General features: G+C 44.5%; 1 protein-coding gene and 2 long non-coding RNA genes across 3 annotated transcripts; 1 reads left to right on the plus strand and 2 right to left on the minus strand.

The window, feature by feature from the left end:
* Positions 1 to 5,106: 5,106 nt before the first annotated feature.
* On the minus strand, positions 5,107 to 8,429 carry LOC148056840 (uncharacterized). The gene is made up of 4 exons (XR_015702157.1): positions 8,307 to 8,429; positions 7,786 to 7,975; positions 6,364 to 6,500; positions 5,107 to 5,244 (listed from the first exon to the last, which is right to left on the minus strand). It is a non-coding gene; the product is annotated as an uncharacterized LOC148056840 (long non-coding RNA).
* Positions 8,430 to 12,890: 4,461 nt separating this feature from the next.
* GSC (goosecoid homeobox) lies at positions 12,891 to 14,500 on the minus strand. Its single transcript, XM_087747027.1, has 3 exons — positions 14,135 to 14,500; positions 13,679 to 13,938; positions 12,891 to 13,191 (listed from the first exon to the last, which is right to left on the minus strand). The coding sequence occupies exons 1-3, from the start codon at positions 14,463 to 14,465 to the stop codon at positions 13,039 to 13,041; spliced, it is 744 nt and encodes a 247-aa protein (XP_087603153.1). The 5' UTR covers positions 14,466 to 14,500; the 3' UTR covers positions 12,891 to 13,038.
* Positions 14,501 to 15,799: 1,299 nt separating this feature from the next.
* LOC148056841 (uncharacterized) lies at positions 15,800 to 16,288 on the plus strand. Its single transcript, XR_015702176.1, has 2 exons — positions 15,800 to 15,900; positions 16,041 to 16,288. It is a non-coding gene; the product is annotated as an uncharacterized LOC148056841 (long non-coding RNA).
* Positions 16,289 to 17,620: the final 1,332 nt, after the last annotated feature.

The raw sequence follows: 17,620 nt of genomic DNA on the forward strand, positions 1-17,620 counted from the left end.
AACCATGCAGTAGAGGATCTGTATTGGGTCAGCTTGAGCTGACACACATGTTGATATATAACTACTATGATGCTGCAGAGTTTTAACACTGTCTTTCCAAACAAACTTTAGTCCATATTAGCTCTTGGAAGGCTCTCAAAACACGCCATTATTGCAAATTCTGAGTATACAAATTGTGCATCAACTGAATGCACCACTTACAACAGTAGTACCTTTGGCATAGAAAGCATCTTATGCAAGAAACAGTTTTGGTGCACCATCGATACCCACTGCTCCTGATAAAGCTTGAGCAGAATCTGACTCAAAAGGCCACTGCCAGGCACTGTGTAATGCTTTAATTTGAGATAACATATAGAAAGGAAGGAGTTTGACAGTCCCACTGACCTACGCAGGAGATGTTCAGTACTTCTAAAAACCAACTCAGACTGACGTTGTGACCTAACTATCAACTAAGACAATAAACCTAAGGGACTTGTATTTTAAAATTTAGCTGAAACTTCAAAAAATGGCCTACGCTTGCTCCAATAAAATATATATTGCTGTGCTGTTGAATTATTATTGGGATGACATATTGTTGAATTGCTTGTCTCACCTAAAATGTTGGGTTAAGGCAGACAGTGCAATTTCCCTTAAAGTATCAAAAAATATCTGTGCTTAGATTGTTTGTCTTGCAAGTTAGAGTTCTGTTAAAGATACTTCCCCATGTCCTTCAAGGCACTTTCAAAATCCAACAAGGTTCTCGAGTACAGATGTTCAGAAAGGGATCACTACACCAGCATATGTATTTATACAAACACATGTTGGTAGTTGGCTTTCTGTATCTGTTCCACATAAGAAGTGGGTGAATTTCTCCACCACAGGGATAGAATATCTCGCATGAGTAAACTGAACCTCACTGAAGTGGTTTGGGACAGAAGAAATTAAATGAGCAAAGCACTGCACCAAACATGCTCTTTTAGGCCAAATCATACCCACTTCTGGAGCTCCACTATCTGAGAAGAGAAAGATGTGGATTTGGACCGTTGCGAAATTTGGAAGAAACTCTCAGAACACGAGTTGAGTTCTGTAACCACAGCCAACATCCTTTAAGCTTCTTTTTAGGAGTAGCTATTGGAGATGTAACCAAAATGTCCCACTAAGAGAACATGTGTCCTCGTCTGAAACCAACACTAGATTTCCAGCACATGCAACGTGTATGTACATGCAACAATAAAATGCAGCTATAGAAAGACATGCCTATAAATTAGTGTAAGAATAATCATTCTGAGCACATACATATACAATTCTCAGAGGAAGAAAAGTTGGTCATTGTTTATTCTGTCCTTTCACTTTCAACTGTCTGGATATAAGAAAAGTTCAAACAGTAGCTAATCTTACCAGGTGTATGCATCCTAAATCACTAATTACTTTTTTATTCGAAGCTCCCCTCTTGCCAGCTTTACACACAAACCAAAACTTTATAAGCTGATTTAGAGCAAACAGGTATAGCTGCAAAACAAACAGGGGGGGAAAAAAGCACTGTAAAGCTCTCCAAACAGCAAAAAGTAAAGACATGCAGCAAATTTGTGACATTGCTGGAAATGTATGAAGACTAAAGGGCTGCAAACCGGAAATGAACTGAAAGATGACACAGCCCTAACATCTAACTGAACTTATGCAGTACTGGTAATAAAAGCACAAAGCGCTCCAGGTATTCCCATTTTTCCTCTTTATGATGAAAGGTGATATGGGCAGTCTGTCTTCCACCAGGAGATACCTGCCATGGAGACGCTAGGATTTCTTTTTCTGGTACACCCCTGCTTCCCCCCTTCCCCAATCACTTTCCCAAAGCTCAGGTATACAACCACTGGTAGCAGAAGTGAAACATTCAATACGCAGAAGATACGTTCAAATAAAATTCTGCTATAAACTTCATTCTATAAATGCACAAGAGTATTCTTTGTCAAATGGAAACGATCCTTCTTGCCACCAAAAGGCACACAAATTCAAAGAATAGATTATTCTTTGCACTGATATTAACCATGTATACCAGACATTATGACAAAAGGCATGCTCAAGAGATGCTGCAAGGCCACACCTGAGGCACCTCCGTTACGATGCAATGGGAACACAGAGTTCTGTAGGACAACGAGTCCCTCAAGAGCAGCAGCATTTAAAGAATAAATTTCTTCATTGTATTTGGTCTGTAAGAGATTTAGGTCACTTCATAAACTTAAATAACAATAATAAGTACTAATTATTTTTACCAATTGACTTAATACAGGCACGTATTTGCATATTTTTGCATGAACAACTAATGTTTACAATTCTCATCTATAATGTTTACAATGTTTATAACTTCGCTTCTCAAGACCTGGGAAAAAAAAACATTAACCAAGTAAATCTTACTGTTATGGAGGAAATCAGCAGTATTTTATCCACTTTTCAATCATGAGTTATAAAGTTACATCACAGGCTAAAATGCAAGTTACTATGAAGCTTGTTGCAGTTTAATTACTTCCTTAGGGATTTCTCTGGCATGGGGAAGTCCCCAAGTGGAATGGGGTTGATCTCCTGCTATTACTGCAAAGGACACAGTAATGGCACGAGTTGGGTCAGCAAGCTGCAACATTTGGCCAGCTCCCAGCTGCTGTGTCTCCTGCCCTGGATCAAGAACCTAGCTGTTCCAGAGCACAGCTAACTGGAAGGTCACATACAGCCAGCCTTGCAAGATCCCATCCATTTCATAAAGTTGCCCTGTAGTCAGTCCAAAGGGCTTAGCCCCTTTACAACCCTTTTACTCTTAGCTGTCATTTTCTTTGGGAGGAGGGAGGGGATGGGGGAAAATGTTGGTCAATAATGAACCATCCCTGCAGTAAGAATCCTCCTACTTGTATAAAATATGCTGGTGATTTTGGGGCAAAGCCTCCACACAATTCCATGTACTAATAGATTAAAACCCAATGTTCCAAATAGTTGCTTCGAGTTTGTGATAATTTTCAGCTCAGCTCAACACCTGCCACGAAGTGGTTATCCACCTTACCACACGGGAGCATTATGGCCTTGTAATTTATTTTGATAAGGAGCAAGTGACAAGCCAGAAAAGATTCTATCACATTAATGAAATTACAATGTGTAATGATCACATTTAACTTGTGATTACAAACAATTTGATAACAGTGCACTGTAAGACCTCTCAGCGGGATGCTGACAATACTGAAAGAAAAGCTATTCTGCTTGCAAATGCAAATATAGGCATAGGCAATACAAAAAAAAAGTAAAAATATCACACCCAGATACAGATCAAGAAGTTGCCAAACTCATTAACCATTTTCTGCATTGCCAGGCTAGGTCAGATCAATCTTCTGCCTCCACTCCAAGTGATTAAACCTTTAGATCCAGTCCCTCTCTTTAACAATTCGTTGGAAACAGTTCAAAAAGGGAACTGCTGCAAGCTCTCACTGTGAAAAAGCCCATGGATTTGTATGCTTCTATTCCCCCCTTACTCTTGTCATTTCTTCTTCTACAGCCTGTACACTGTCCCTCCACTAGAATTGCAGAACATGTGGTAGAGGGCCAAACCTATTCTTTCCTTCATATCTCACACTTGCTCAGATGCCTCCTTGAGGATATCTAACGTTGTTTTATCCCTCTTTCAGGATGGATTTTAAATAAGATGTCAGAGTGAGCTACCCTCAAAGTGAGCTCCAGTTTACAAACTTATCAGCCTACTGCTGGTGAGGCTACTGAGGTTAAGTCAGGTTTTCATTCTCAAGAACGTCTTTGATCTGGTATTACAAATCCATCTAAACATTTTTATTTTCTGACTTACTTAAACATGGCTCTATCTGCAGTGAATAGAGGAAAACACTCACTCAGACAATACCCCAACAGAGAAATAGTACTTAGTACTTGGTATCTATGGTTATCATATTGAATGATTTCCATTTTACAAATGGGAATGTATCTAGCCTAGCCGAGACCGTAGGCATCCAAGAGTTTCTAACAACAGAAGAGACATTATCCGTGGTTCTGCTGTTACTTCCTTACTAGCCTCCTATCCACTGGACTGTACTACTCATTCTCAGCTTGTGCTGCTGTAAATGCTACCTATTTTTTTCATTGAAAAGTCTCTGGCTAATCTATCTCAGCAAGGCTTTAGCCTGGCGCACTACCCTCTGGGCCTTGCAAGTTTTCTAACCACTCGTTGTTAGTGATTCCCAATTTGTATCTGCCAGGCATGGGTTCAAACCTGCTGAAATGGGTAAAGAAGGACCTCAGTCCTTGCAAGTACAACCTACAAGTCATTTATCATTAGCCATAGCATGACCTTCCATTGATTTTTTCTGCACAAAAGACGCTTCCAGACAAAAGACAGATTTCAGAAGTTTTCCATTTTATAACAAGCACCCTTGCATATCCTTCAGGTCTCCTGAACTGCCTAATAATTGATTGGTCTATGTGGAACTCCACCATTCGAATGTCACACATGCATAACCATGAGCTATCAGAAAGAACTAGGGTTTCTAAAATGGGTCAGAAGGTTTCAGTTATTTACAAGTTTAAATTCCTCTTTTCACAACTTATGCTGCAACAACAGTGGAAAGATTTCCAGTAAGAGGATGTAAAAATAAATAAACCAAAACAAAAACATGTGATGGTATACAAACAAAAATGCATTATAATTTTTTGTTCCAAAAATAAACATGAAATGTATCTCATACTATTTAAAAACAAAACAAAACAAACTTAAAACATGAGTTGTACAAACATACTTTCAATCTAACCTTAAATGGTTTTAATCCTTGGACAGAACCCTCAATAACTGTTATTGGTTATATCTGTGGACCCAATCCTCTTAGCAAGAGTCACGGCCACTCATAGACACACTGAGCTTGCATCTAGTGTTGACTTGGAAATGTGGGGAGGTGGCTCTTACCTGCTCTTCTTTCTTCTTGATCCAGGGCCAAGAGTGGCTTGGTAATGCAGTTTGGAAGAGTACTGCTTCCAGTTCACATGCTGTTCTTCCAGAGGTGAAGATCAAACTCTATAATCCCAAGACCTTCTTTCTCCAAAAATGTCCTCAGACATTTTTCTAGGACAGCTGTGTTTCTACTTTGTGCTGATCCGAAAGTGATTAAAAAATGCAAATGAAATTGACTGGGATCAATAGACTGGTTCTAAACTAGTATCTAGTCATCATTTAAATGTCCAGTGGTTTTTAACAGAACCTGGAATTGAGACTGCTAAAAGAACAGCAAAAGCCTGCAGAAATAGGCAAGATGCAAATGAATAGACTTTAAGACTATTTTTAACATCAGATTTGACAAAATCTTTTCCTTTTTTTTGTTTTAGTTTAGTAGTTACCTGACATCCAGCCAGCCAAGACCAAAATTTTCAGCATGCAACCAAAGAGACTGTAAAGCTGAAATGGAAACTGATGCTGTTCCTAAGACAGCTACTTCAAAGAGACTGATACTAGAAAGAATGACTCTAGCACACCTAATGTCCTAGCTCTTAGTCCTCAACATGACTTCTACTTGCTCCTTAACTGCAATGTGTCTGGCGACTGAACAGTTTTCCCAGTGATCAGTCAACCAAAGCATTAAACCGTCATAAGCAATATGGCCATAATCAGTCCCTGTTTCAGTTTTTTTTCTGATGTCAGAATAATTTAGATGCCCGGATATCTGAAGCAGCTGTGCCAATGAATGCATGAGCAGAGAAAAACACAGCTGCTTTCCAATTCAGGAACACTGTTCTGGATTTTCTTAAACATCTGGTAAATCAGATGTTCCTTTAAGGCCAAGCGTGATGGGTATTAATAAACTTTTATCTTGCCTTTATGCAGGTGGAGATCAGCCTCACACAAGGTATGAGGCCCTGATGTTGACCCTAGTCAAGCCTTATTGCATGGAAAATACCTACTTCTACATCAAGGATACACTTGCAAACAATATTACTGCCTCTGAAAAGCAGCAATAATTTACTCATTTAAAGACTGCATTGTATAATTATTTCAGTGTAGAAACATGGCTGTTATCTTAAAAGGTATTCCACTAAAGATTCTAACATGAATACAGATACATCCTTAAAGCTTATTCCATCAACAGCAGTACCAACTGCAGTGACTTTAGTAATACAAATCCATTTCTAGCAATAAAACTGCACCTGTACAAAATGGGAAGGACCTAGCTAAACAAGTCAGAGCAGAACAGTTAGAGAATTTTAAGGAGAGAAAGCTCCCCTGGGATTACTAATGATCCCTTCCTGCATGGTCCTGTCCCATAATCATTAGCCCTTTTGACCAAGGATTAACGCCCTGTCTTCACTGATTGCATTGCAAAATAGCCCCACCCATTAATGTAAAGTGGGAAATATTACCAGCTCAAGAAGAAAGTTTGTCATTAATTTGCAAAGGCTTTGGGTCAGGCCTCCGTGTTATCCTTTCAACCAGGCTGAAGGAGCCACAAGAGACTAAGTTCCGTTGTGAAGAGCTGTCTCCATAGCAGTAGGGCCAACTAAACGAAAAATAGAGTATGTTCTAAAAATGTGCATGATAAACACAGTATAAAACCAATGAAAAAGTAATATTAAACAAATAAGACCTAATAACTGATGTAAACGAAGCCTGAGACTTTCTATATAATGACAGGAAGCTCCAAATAAAGGGTACTGGGTTCATACCCTTCTAAATCATTACAGTTTCCACAGAAAATATCAGCCTCCTTGAGGCTCTTAGGTTAGGGAGATTTATAGTGATAACAATAGCAGTAGTTTATTTGAGACAGTTAATCAAAATTCTAGCACTTATAAGCCCTCTGTGGAAACTACAAATTTAAGAAGTTGAAGACTAAATATTCAAGAGTAAGCTTGCAATCTACACAAGTACAGTAAATTTCAGTTATGTGTTTCATTATACTGGTGCCTTATAGCTTTTAAAGGGTTTACAACTTGGCTGTAATTATCCACTATGGGGTAAAACTTGGCATAAAAAGAACTCTTTTCCATTCTCTCTTCTTAATAGAAAGTTACTCACTCTCTGCTGGTACTGCATTCCTTGCACATGCAACACTCAGCAAGAGTTTTTGGGTGTGCAAGCAAAGCAGGTTAGGGCTCTCATTTTGTGGCTTTTAAAAATACATCTTTCATACGCCAAAGCCATATTGCCCCTACCTTCACTTATCTTCCATTAATTTAGCCTTCAATTTGGGTTCACTCACATGGCAAAAATGTGTAATTTGTTCACGGACCAAGAGAAATTATACATATAATTATATAAAACATAACCACGAAGGCCTTATTTTCACCAGAAAAGTCAAATATCAACCAGGATAACAGGAAAACATGGTGATGGCTTAAAAGTCACCAGTGAAAAAATGTCATCACTTCTGCTTCCCCACACTGTGCCAAAGACTTCCTGCGTGTCCCCCTGAGGAAGAGGTACCTTCAAGTAGAAAAACGGAGTAACAGTAGTTCCCCACCTAAGGATCACTCTGAAAATTCACAGCTAAGTTCTTTGACAGTTTGCCAAAAGCCCTAAATAAAGGAAATAAATACATTTATATTCAGGTTCTACACTTGTAACACCTTAGAGTCAAGAGGGATGCCAGCTTCAGAAGTTCTCATCCTTGTTCTCAGCAGCTCATTCCAGCACTGTATATTGCATCGCAGATCCAACGGTTTGTGATGCTACCCTACAAACCAGATCGCTGAAATGATACCATCAGAATCTGGCTCCAAATTCCTCATTTTCTTTCTAGGAAAAGAACGTGTTAAGTCTGCCGTGTTCACAGGTCCACCCACCTTGGACAGAAAGGGAAGCAGAAGCCCTGCAGGCAGCTGCCCTGTTGAAGGAGGCAGTTCAGCCCAGAGGAAGGGGGCTGCATACGCCAAAGTCGTCTCTTTTGCCAGGGTGTAGTCAAGGTGAAAACCCAACACACGATGTTAGCAAAGCACTCTGCAGTCACTGGGTCGCAAACACTGAATAAATCCCCTCAAAGACAGAAAAGCATAAAGATTTATTGTTATTATTGTACTTATAAAAATAAACACAGGCAGACTCTGGTGGGGATTCAATGCTTAGTTCAGAGTTTTAGAGGAAGGTCCTTTTCCTGGACATAAGGCAAAGGGACAATTGTAACTTCTACGTTGGCACATGTATTTGACATGTTTGGGGTATACTAATGAGGTGAAGCTCCAACTCCCCCAGGCAAGCACGCATGTTTGCCCAGACAAGGAGCAGAAAAGAAATGCAAACACCAGTATTCAGACATCATTTAGAAGACAGAGGTGAAACAACTTTCAACATTCAATTGCATACGTACTTTTAAGCTATAACAAGTTTACGGGCCTCTCTCCTGCTCTATATTATTCCATCCATTTGTGCCTTAAGTTTTGCCATATGTCCTGAGGGATATAGTCTCTGTCTGTCTGTAGACATCTATTCTATCCTGAAAACAAAGTGAAAGAAGTCTGATTCCTTTTTTGATTTTACATCTGAATTTTCCAGCTTTGGATAGTTTCAGTACAAACCAGAATCATAACACAGGTTTCTATATTCAAAGTTGTCAGCTACTTTACCGAGATAGGTCACCTTAAAGTTTGTATTAATTGCTTACAATCTAACATATTGTAGCTACAGCTGTTACCTTTGTATAACAGACTCTAATCAAGTCAGGGTAAGCGGCAACGCCAGAGAAACAGAGTAACTTGACTAAAGTTCTCTGTCCAGGTTTAGTCAAGACTCACCAGGTCTCCAAAGTAGGAAAACATAAAGTATAAATGGAATGAAACCCTAAGGGGATAGAATACAAAACAAAAACTCTTTAGAAAGTTTTTGTTCATTTGTGCTCCCAGAGAACCAATAAATGCAGATGGAGCACAAAAAATATGAACTCACCTTAAGGTTGCTTTTTTTTTTTTTTTTTTTTTTTTTTTATAACTTCCACTAATCCAAATGTTTGCTTCACAAGTCATGTGTAAGAAAGTTTGCATGGTTTATATTCCCAGGATCCCATTATGGTAAAGCTCAAAACCAGTTCATTCAAGTATTAGTAAAACTGAAAGGAAAAAAAAAAAAAAAAAAAAGAGTCCAGATTTTCAGCTGATAATAAATAATTTTATGTCAAGCAAAAAAAAAAAAAAAAATCTGACTTCTGCTTTCCAGTGTTACTTATTACAACAAGACTACAGAAATAAATATGGTAAATAGGGTATCAAATAGAAACATAAATTTTGGCCATCTAAATGTAGATGGCACAATGAAGATACGTATTGGGTTGCTCACTCTGCCTCTATACAGCAGAAAGCTTCTGCACTGTCCCCTTACTACACATCGCGCTCCCTAGCTTTCCCTTGCAAGAGAATTTCATAACCTAAACCAGCTTGGTATCAGGAAGATTTATTTGGTGTATGCTCCTTTTGTGTAATTATTCAATTATTACTCCTATAATGCATAGCATTATCTGGAATAATTCTTCGCTACAACAGTGAACCTCTAAAGTAGTTTATGTTTCTTCTATAATCCTCCCCTCACCCTACCTCCCTGGTGAGATCTGAAAGGAATATTATTCATTCTACAGACAGAAATTTAGAAAGAAAGCAGTCATAGAAAATGAGTGAGACAGCAAGAAACTGAACTCATATTGTAAAACCTAGATAGGACATCAATACCATGAACCATACATCACGTTTCAGAAATACCTAAGTGGGTTTTTCAGTCATATTAAATCTTCTGAGAATGGGTTTGCACCAAGGTGCAAGGTTGTAAATTGCAGTGGAGGAGACACAGACAAAACAAAACAAACAAAAAAAAATTTTTTTTAAAATCTCTTTTGGTCTCCTTCTTAAACAAGTGTTAACAACCAAAACCACAACCAACTCTTTCAAAGCCCCTTTGTTAGAACTGAACCTGTGGGAACATAGCACGTATTCAGGTCCCTCACTTTGCCTTTCCCCTACTGCACCAACAGAAAGAGAAAATAATGAAAGTTATTACATGGCATTTGCATTTCAGCATGTAGGAATTATCCTAAAATAAAAATCCAGACAAACATCTAGAGACAGATTATGCCAACCCTACAGTACAAGTGAAGGAGAGATCTTATTACAATTGTCCTCATGCTTTCAATCATTTAGTTTTCTATTTTCTTGATCCTTTTGATGTTGTCTTCTCACTACTTTTCAGTTATCAGACTCTTCCAGGCTGCATAGGATCTGATTTTGTAGTGTAAAAAAGGGATAATGAAGCTTTTAGGTTTTCGCCAAACACTAGTGAGAAAAAGAATGAGACAGCTACTCCTGCTGTCTAATGGCACAAATGCCATTTCTTAGTAAGTACTCTAAAGCTTTTAGGTCAAGATTAAAATTGCTTTTCAATTAGATTTTAAAGTGGTATTATTAACTCTAACAGATCTACATCTACATGTAGTATTAAGAACAGATACCAGTGACTGCAAGATCAAGCTTATGGTAGTCAAGAGTTTATAGTCAACTCAAAAATTAACTCAGACTAAGGTACAACATGATTTTAAAGCAATGAGTGGTGACTTCATCACAATCCCATGCATAGAAAGCATGTTTTGGAATGCAAGGTTTTGATTCGTACGTCACATCCCACGCTCCCACAGAACAAAGAGTTCTAAATAAATCCATACATTGGCACGTTTGGTGACCTGGAGCTTCTGTGGTTCTCAAGCACTTGCTCCCATTGGAAAAGTCTAAAAATCTCTGAAGATGTAGACTACAAGCTTAAGTAACTAGTATTGGTTATCAAAAACATATTTAAAGCCTACCCCTTACAAACCCAGATCCAGTTTAACTCCCACATTGAACTCTGCAGGCTAAAATCCTTACTAGTGACTTCCGAAATTACCACTCCACACACAAAAATGCAAAACAAAACGAAACCCTACCAAGCTCCCAATGTGGCAGTAAGGATATTTATACATGGGAAGTAAAGAAAATATATAAGCATTTGCAAAAGCCTGGGCAATATTATCCTTAGACCTGGCTTTTATTTGCAAATCAAGTATGTACTTTAAAACCTAACAATGACTAAATACAGAGGAGATGGCATTCAAATTCCACTTAGTGAGACTTCCTGCACATAACATAACAAAACACTTCTTTTGATAACTAATTTTCAGTAATTTGAAAACTAATTTTCAGTGCTGCTGGGTTGTAATTCAATACAGTTTACAGAGATAGGATACACATTGTAGCAACAGGGTAGCATCTCCAAAATGCAGTAGCTCTGTAGAGCCAAACCATGACATATATCCAAGAAGAAGGATCCATCGAGAAGTTTGCTTTTCCCTTTCCTCCTCTGCTGCGCTAAGGAACAAAAGAGGCTAAATTTCTTCTTCAAGAGAACCGTAGCTATGAAACTGTAAGCCCCCTAAAGGACTGACTCATACAAAACCACACTTAATTTCTTCCACGGCAGCAGTTCCTACATCTTGGTATGGAGAGAGATACCACATCTATGAGGAAACATAGGTGCATTAGGAAAAGTTAACAGAGCAGACAGGTACTGAGATTCGCTCTATCGCACTAACACCTGCAATATGCACCACGCTACAACACCCATAAAAAGCTGGGTATATCCAGAAAGGGAGGAAAAGCACAAGGACAAGCAACGCAGCAGCTGACCCTTTCTAGTGTCGCTGGAAGCAATGGCAAGCACATTTGTATAAACCCATTTCTTGTCTAAGCTAGACGAGCTGAATAGATACAGGTGAGTTTGGGCATTGGCCGCAATTAAGGAAAATCAGGTCATTACCACTTAACTTCCGAATGAAAGGCACAGCATGAAGATTTCTAGCCAGAGGTTATCTGCGTTGGTTTTACACCTTCAGGTCATTCGTTTTAAATTTATAGACAGTCTTTGTAAACAAGGAGAGGGAAAGGCCTTTCTAAACAATTCAACACGGGGAAACCGCGGTGGTTCTGCTCTGAAGGGATGACCGCTAGGAGTTGGGGAGTCACAGGAAAAAAAGCCTAGGGAAAATGAATGTGAATTTTACAGGGGGAATAGACGTCTCTTACGAGGATCTCATCGAGGGAAGAGTAAAATGAGACCAGGCTGTCACTGCTGTCCTAATTGCAAGGGTGCTGCCTCAAAGGGGAGAAAACATCCATTAACAGCTTCTTGTGACACATCTCCAAAAGCAGCACACGAGGGCTCGTACCTCCCTTTATGTGCAGTTCATCTGATAATGGCTGAAATTTATTAATAGCAATTTTAAACACCGAGGTAGCGAGACAGCTTTTCTAAACGGGGATCAAAGACAAACACTTTGGAAACTCAACAGGGCATAACTGCAGCGAGAGGGAGAGAAAAGCGCAGGGCAATAGGACGGAGTAACAAGCGTGAGGCCGGATTTGCTTTGCCTGCAAACATTTCCTACGGGCATCGCCTCCGGCCCGGCGGGGGGGCCGCGGGGCGGGGGCTGCCGGCCGGCGCGCCCGCGGGGAGCAGCGTTCGGACGCGGGGCCTGAGAAGCGGACAGGTCGGCCCAGCGAGGAGCTCCGGCAGCAGGAGGGAGGTTTGCTCCCGGCCGCGGCCTCCCCGCCAGCCCGGCAACCCGCCAGCCTCAGCGGGGCTGCCCCGGGCGCTGCCGTCGGGGACCGGCCCGGCCCGGCCGGGTGTCCGCCGCTTTCCTCCGGGGTGGGAGATCCGCCATCGCTCCTCGGCCTGCGGCCAGCCGGTGAGCGACGGGGCCTGCCGACAGCGCGCTGCCCTCCGCTCGCTCTCAAACTATGCGAAACCTCGTTAAATGAGTAACTGCGCCGGCAAGGCCGCCCCCGGTCCCCGGGGAGGGGGCACCGCCGCTCTCCTCTCCCCTCTCCCCGCGGCGCAGGGGTGAAAAAACGCGCCGCCGTCTACCTGTGCAACACCTCCGCAACACATTTTATTTACACGAAATCAACTCGGGGCATTGTACATTATATACAGATATTTTCCCCCTCCAACAAGGCAGAGCTTGTGCAAGATTAGTAGCATCCTCTGGAGCGTATCCGACAGTCCACGGGAAATGTCGCCCCTGCGAGGTATCAGCTGTCGGAGTCCAAGTCACTTTTCCCGTCCTCTTGTCTCTTCTCCGGAGAGGTTTTAGACGCTTTATTCCATTTTTGTGCGTTTTCTGACTCCTCCGAAGACGATCGCTTTTGCCTCCTCCACTTTGCCCGGCGGTTTTTGAACCAAACCTGTTACGTTAAGAAATTAAATTACTAGGGGGAAAAAAATAAAATAAAAAAAAAAAATACGCAAAGCCGCAGGCTGACCTCGGGCCTGCCGGAGCCCTGCCTCGCCCGGAGCCGCTCGCCGCCGCGGCGGGGCCGACGTGCGGCGGCCGCGCTGGGCCGGAGGGAGGCGGCGGGGAGGCGGCCGCCCGCGGGGAGCGGCTGGGCGCCTTCAGGAGCCACGGCCGCCTCTCGGCATTGCCCACAGCCGTGCGACCGGCTCGGCCAGCCGCCTCCAGAAGGGCGCTCGGAAATAATAATAATAATAACGATAATAAAAAACTTTGCCTCTCCTCCTCCCCCCGCCCCCCCCGCAAACCTGTTGCTCTCCCCTCCGCCAGCTCGCCGCGGCCGGCCGAGCCGGGCTGGGGCCGCACCGAGGGACTGCCAGTCCGGGCGCGTTTAAATGCGAAAGGGAGAGGGTGGAAGGGGGAAGAGGAAAGCAAAATACCTCCACTTTTTCCTCTCTTAAGTGCACCCTCCTGGCCAGCTGTTCCCTGGTGCCCACGTCTGGGTATTTCGTTTCCTGGAAGAGGTTTTCCAGCGCTTCCAGCTGCTCGTCAGTGAAGATGGTCCGGTGCCGTCTTTTCCTCCTGCAGTGCAGCTGGTTCAGTAACTGCAGCTCCGTCCGGGACAAAGTGCCCACGTTCATGTAGGGCAACATCTGATGGGGAACAGGGGACATCAGGACTGACCCAGTGCCCTCGTAACCTACGGACAGACAGACGAGACGACGACAGGCTTTGCATGAGATCGCTGCTCCCCCCACCCCGAGAAAAAGCACCCCCCCCTCCCCGCCGCCCACCCGCGCTCCTGCGGGCCGCCGGCTCCCTGCCACCCCCTCCTGCCCCGCGGCTGCGGGAACAAAGAAAGCCCGTCCGCCCCGTCCCACGCGCGGACGCCTTACCTGCGGGGGGGACGCAGGAGCACTGCTGGGCGCCCAGGGGAGGCACGGCCCCGCAGCACGAAGGACCCACGGGGGACGCCGGCACATGCAGCTGCCCGTAGTAGTAGTTGTTGTAGCCCAGCCGAGATCCGGTGACCCCCGGCGGCAGCGCGGAGGCGGGAGCCACCGCCCGGGAGTAAAATCCGCCGTAGTCGGAGGCGCTGCCGTAGAGCGAGTCCCCGTGGAGGCCGGGGAAGACGACGGGCGCGGCGCTCGGGGGCAGCAGCACCGAGTCCTTGCAGCGAGGTCTGGCCGCCAGGATATTGTCGATGCTGAACATGCTCACAGGCATGCCCCAAACCGTGCCGGGGCAGGGCAGCGGGACCGGCCGGGGGGAGGGAGGGAGGGAGAGAGGGAGGGAGGGAGGGTAGGTGGCGGTGGTTGTGGTGGAGGGGGGGGTGGGGGGGGAAGGCTGGAGGGACACGAAATCGAAACTTTTCGGAGAAATTTGAAAAAGGGATCGGAGCGAAAAGAGCGGAGCTTTTTCCGAGGGCAGCTTGCGGGCAGAGTGTGCGTGTGTGTCTGTGCGCGCGTGTGTGCGTGTGTGCGCGCAGGATCCACCCCTGGAACTTTCCCCCCTCAACTCTCGCCTGTTTACTGATCTCAACCCAGAGGGCTGCTCGGAGTATAATCCATCTGAACCTCTTCCCTTTTTTATACCCAGGCGACGTCATCCTGGATTTAGTTCCTGGTAACATGCAGATGACAAACAAAACCAGATTTGACTTTTTTTTTTCTCCCCCTTTTTGGTGGGGAAGAGGTGGGGGTTACACAAAGGAGTGAAAGGAGCCCGGGTCTGTGTATTGAGAATTAATGAAATTAACGTAATCCTTTCCATTAGTGGGCTTTATTGAAAGGCCCCAGATTTAGGCTTGATCTCTGCTGCACCGGCTAATTGCCCAGGTTAATCTTATTAATGCCATTGTGCAGAAGTGGTTAGCAGCTCCTAGCCTTGTCTATTATGCACCTACTTTGCTCCTGTTAGTTCACATCAGTGGGTGCGATTTCCTCTGTCTGAAGCTCAGATTCATTATTTATCCTTCGAATTGGTTCAGAAGCACTTTTGAAAAAAAATAAACTGCCATACAACTGTGCAACTCCCCCCTTCCGCGTGTTTCTGTAGCAGGGTTTGAATCTTGCGTCCCCCGGCTCGGGGAACTGAGGGGCCGTTGCGGAGTACGCCTTCCTCTGAGTTAAGCTTTATGCAACAACGTCTTCACTGAGTAAATGAACTTTTTTTCCCCCCCTCTCTTCTCCTAGATCACCTGGCGGAACTAGGACGCGTGAATGTTGTAAACATTTTTTTTAACAGATTCAGATCCAGACAGGTACCACTTTTTATTTTTAAACAAGCCAGGAGGTGGAAATGTTAAAGACCAGTGCCATCTCAAATCCCCGGGTCTGGTAGGTGTTCCGATTTGCTTCTGATCCATCCTGGTGCCGTTTTCTTTTCTTTTTAAGGAAGAATCTTTCCTTTTCTAGCTTAGAAAACAAAGCCGGTAGAGTTGCAATGATACGCAGAACTTTATATTTTGCATATTCCGTGAATTTAAAATGGAGCAGTTTTAAGTCCCTAAAACTCTCCCTATAAAGACGTTTGTCTCTCTTGGTAGCTGGCTCTTGTGATTTGCAGAATACTTCGTCTGTCACGACTGTCACTGGGAATCCACAGGAGGTGAACTGAATAAGATTAGACTATTTACCCCATCAACCCTCCATCAAAGAAGGTAGGAAATTGTACGCGTGAAATGAAAACAAGCCATTAGGGTCCGTTTACGAGGAACACATTATTTTTCCTCAACAAAGAATATCCTCGTTAGCGCTTACTCGCTCTTTATCTTTATCCTTCCTTTCCTCGATATTCCAGGATTCAAAACCGCATCTGAGAATGATCTAAACCAAAACCCTATTTCGAGCAAAAGACTCGTATGAACGCTAAAGAAAAAGAACGCCAGGACTTAATTCTCACTTTCTTAGTACATCGCTGTGCGACTAATTACTAGCGTCGTTTCCTTTAACTTATTTGCCGATCAATTTCTTTCCGCCTTTGGCATTTAGACCTGAGCTTCGTGCATATTTTACAAATTTGATGTAAAGTGAAACTATTTGACAGAGGTTTGGGTGGGTTCTTTTGTTAGATTCGGAATTTTTCTGTTGTTGTTTTGGGGGTTTTCTTTATTTTTTGATTGTTTGTTTGTTTGTTTGTTTGTTTGGGGTTGGGTTTTGGGGGCAGTCTGGGGCTGGTTTGTTGGGGGTTTTTTGGTAAGTAATTCCCCGGGCGCAGCTCGGTCAGGCTGCGGGCAGAGCAGCGCGCTGCTTCATCCCGCCGCCGGGACCCTCGTTCGCGTCCTCAGCGGCTCCGCTGCAGCGCCCGCTGCCATCGCTCCGCGGGCCTCTGCAGCTGCCGGCGGCGAGCGGGGGACTCCGGCAGAGCCGGGCTGGGAGCCCCCGGGAGAGGCAGGCCCGAGGGGATGCCGAAGAGCGGGGCCACGGCCAGCTCTCCCACCGGCGAGGAGGGGAGCGTCTCCTCCGCGGGGAGCGCCCCGCCTGCCGGCCCGGGCCGCGGCTCTGCGGGGGCGGCGGGGCAGGGCAGGGCTCCCCGCGGGGCTCCGCGCCCGGGCGCTCCGCGGAGCCCGGCCCGCTGGAGGGAGGCGGACGGCGGGGACAGCTCTCTGCCCCCAAACTGCCGCCTCTCGGGGAACCGAGTGACCCCGCTGAAGTCCCGCTCCTGCGGGGGCCCGCGGTGGGGATACCCGGCGCCCGGGCCCGTTTCTTGGGTGCTTAGCATCACTTGCAGCAGGATTTCATCCCAGCGCCTGTCCGGCTTCTCCCAGGTGAAAGCAGCACCGCGGGGCAAAAGTGGGCGTCAGGGGGGCTGGGGCACCCCCGGGGCAGCCGCGGCCCCGGCAGGACACCCGCCGCCAGGGCTGTGCGGGCGCTCGGCTTCCCAACGAGTTTTCCGATCGGGAATTCCGGCTCTGCGGAAGGATGACCCACCACGCTGCAACGCTTACCTTTGGTCCTAATTTAGAGATTATTTTTTCAAATAACTTGTCATCCCCGTGGGGAAGTTCTCTTTTGTTTGGTTTGGTTTTAATCTTAGAAGTCTTGCCGTGAACCCCCCAGTTTCGATACCCGCTTCGCGAAACCCGCTTCGGAGTTTCTCGTTTCACAGCCGCTCTTCGCGAACTTTGTAAACGTAAAATTGCGCTAAACAGACAATCAGTTGTCACACAATGTCGGGATGAAATTGTAATAACAAATGAAACGCAAGCAAATTGTGCTGCGTAGTGTTGCTAAGCGATTGTTTGTTACTGGCGGGTACTCACAGCATGGGTTGAAAGAGAGATCTAAAGAGGAGAATAGCACCGGGCAGAGCAAGCTGTTAGGTATGAAATAAAGTAAACACTGCACTGATTTTCAATATTATTACCCAAACACGATTTC

The sequence above is a fragment of the Nipponia nippon genome, unplaced genomic scaffold (assembly GCF_047370975.1).
Source record: "Nipponia nippon isolate SJK-2023a ecotype South Korea unplaced genomic scaffold, ASM4737097v1 scaffold_11, whole genome shotgun sequence".
In the NCBI taxonomy this organism is placed as follows: Eukaryota; Metazoa; Chordata; class Aves; order Pelecaniformes; family Threskiornithidae; genus Nipponia; species Nipponia nippon.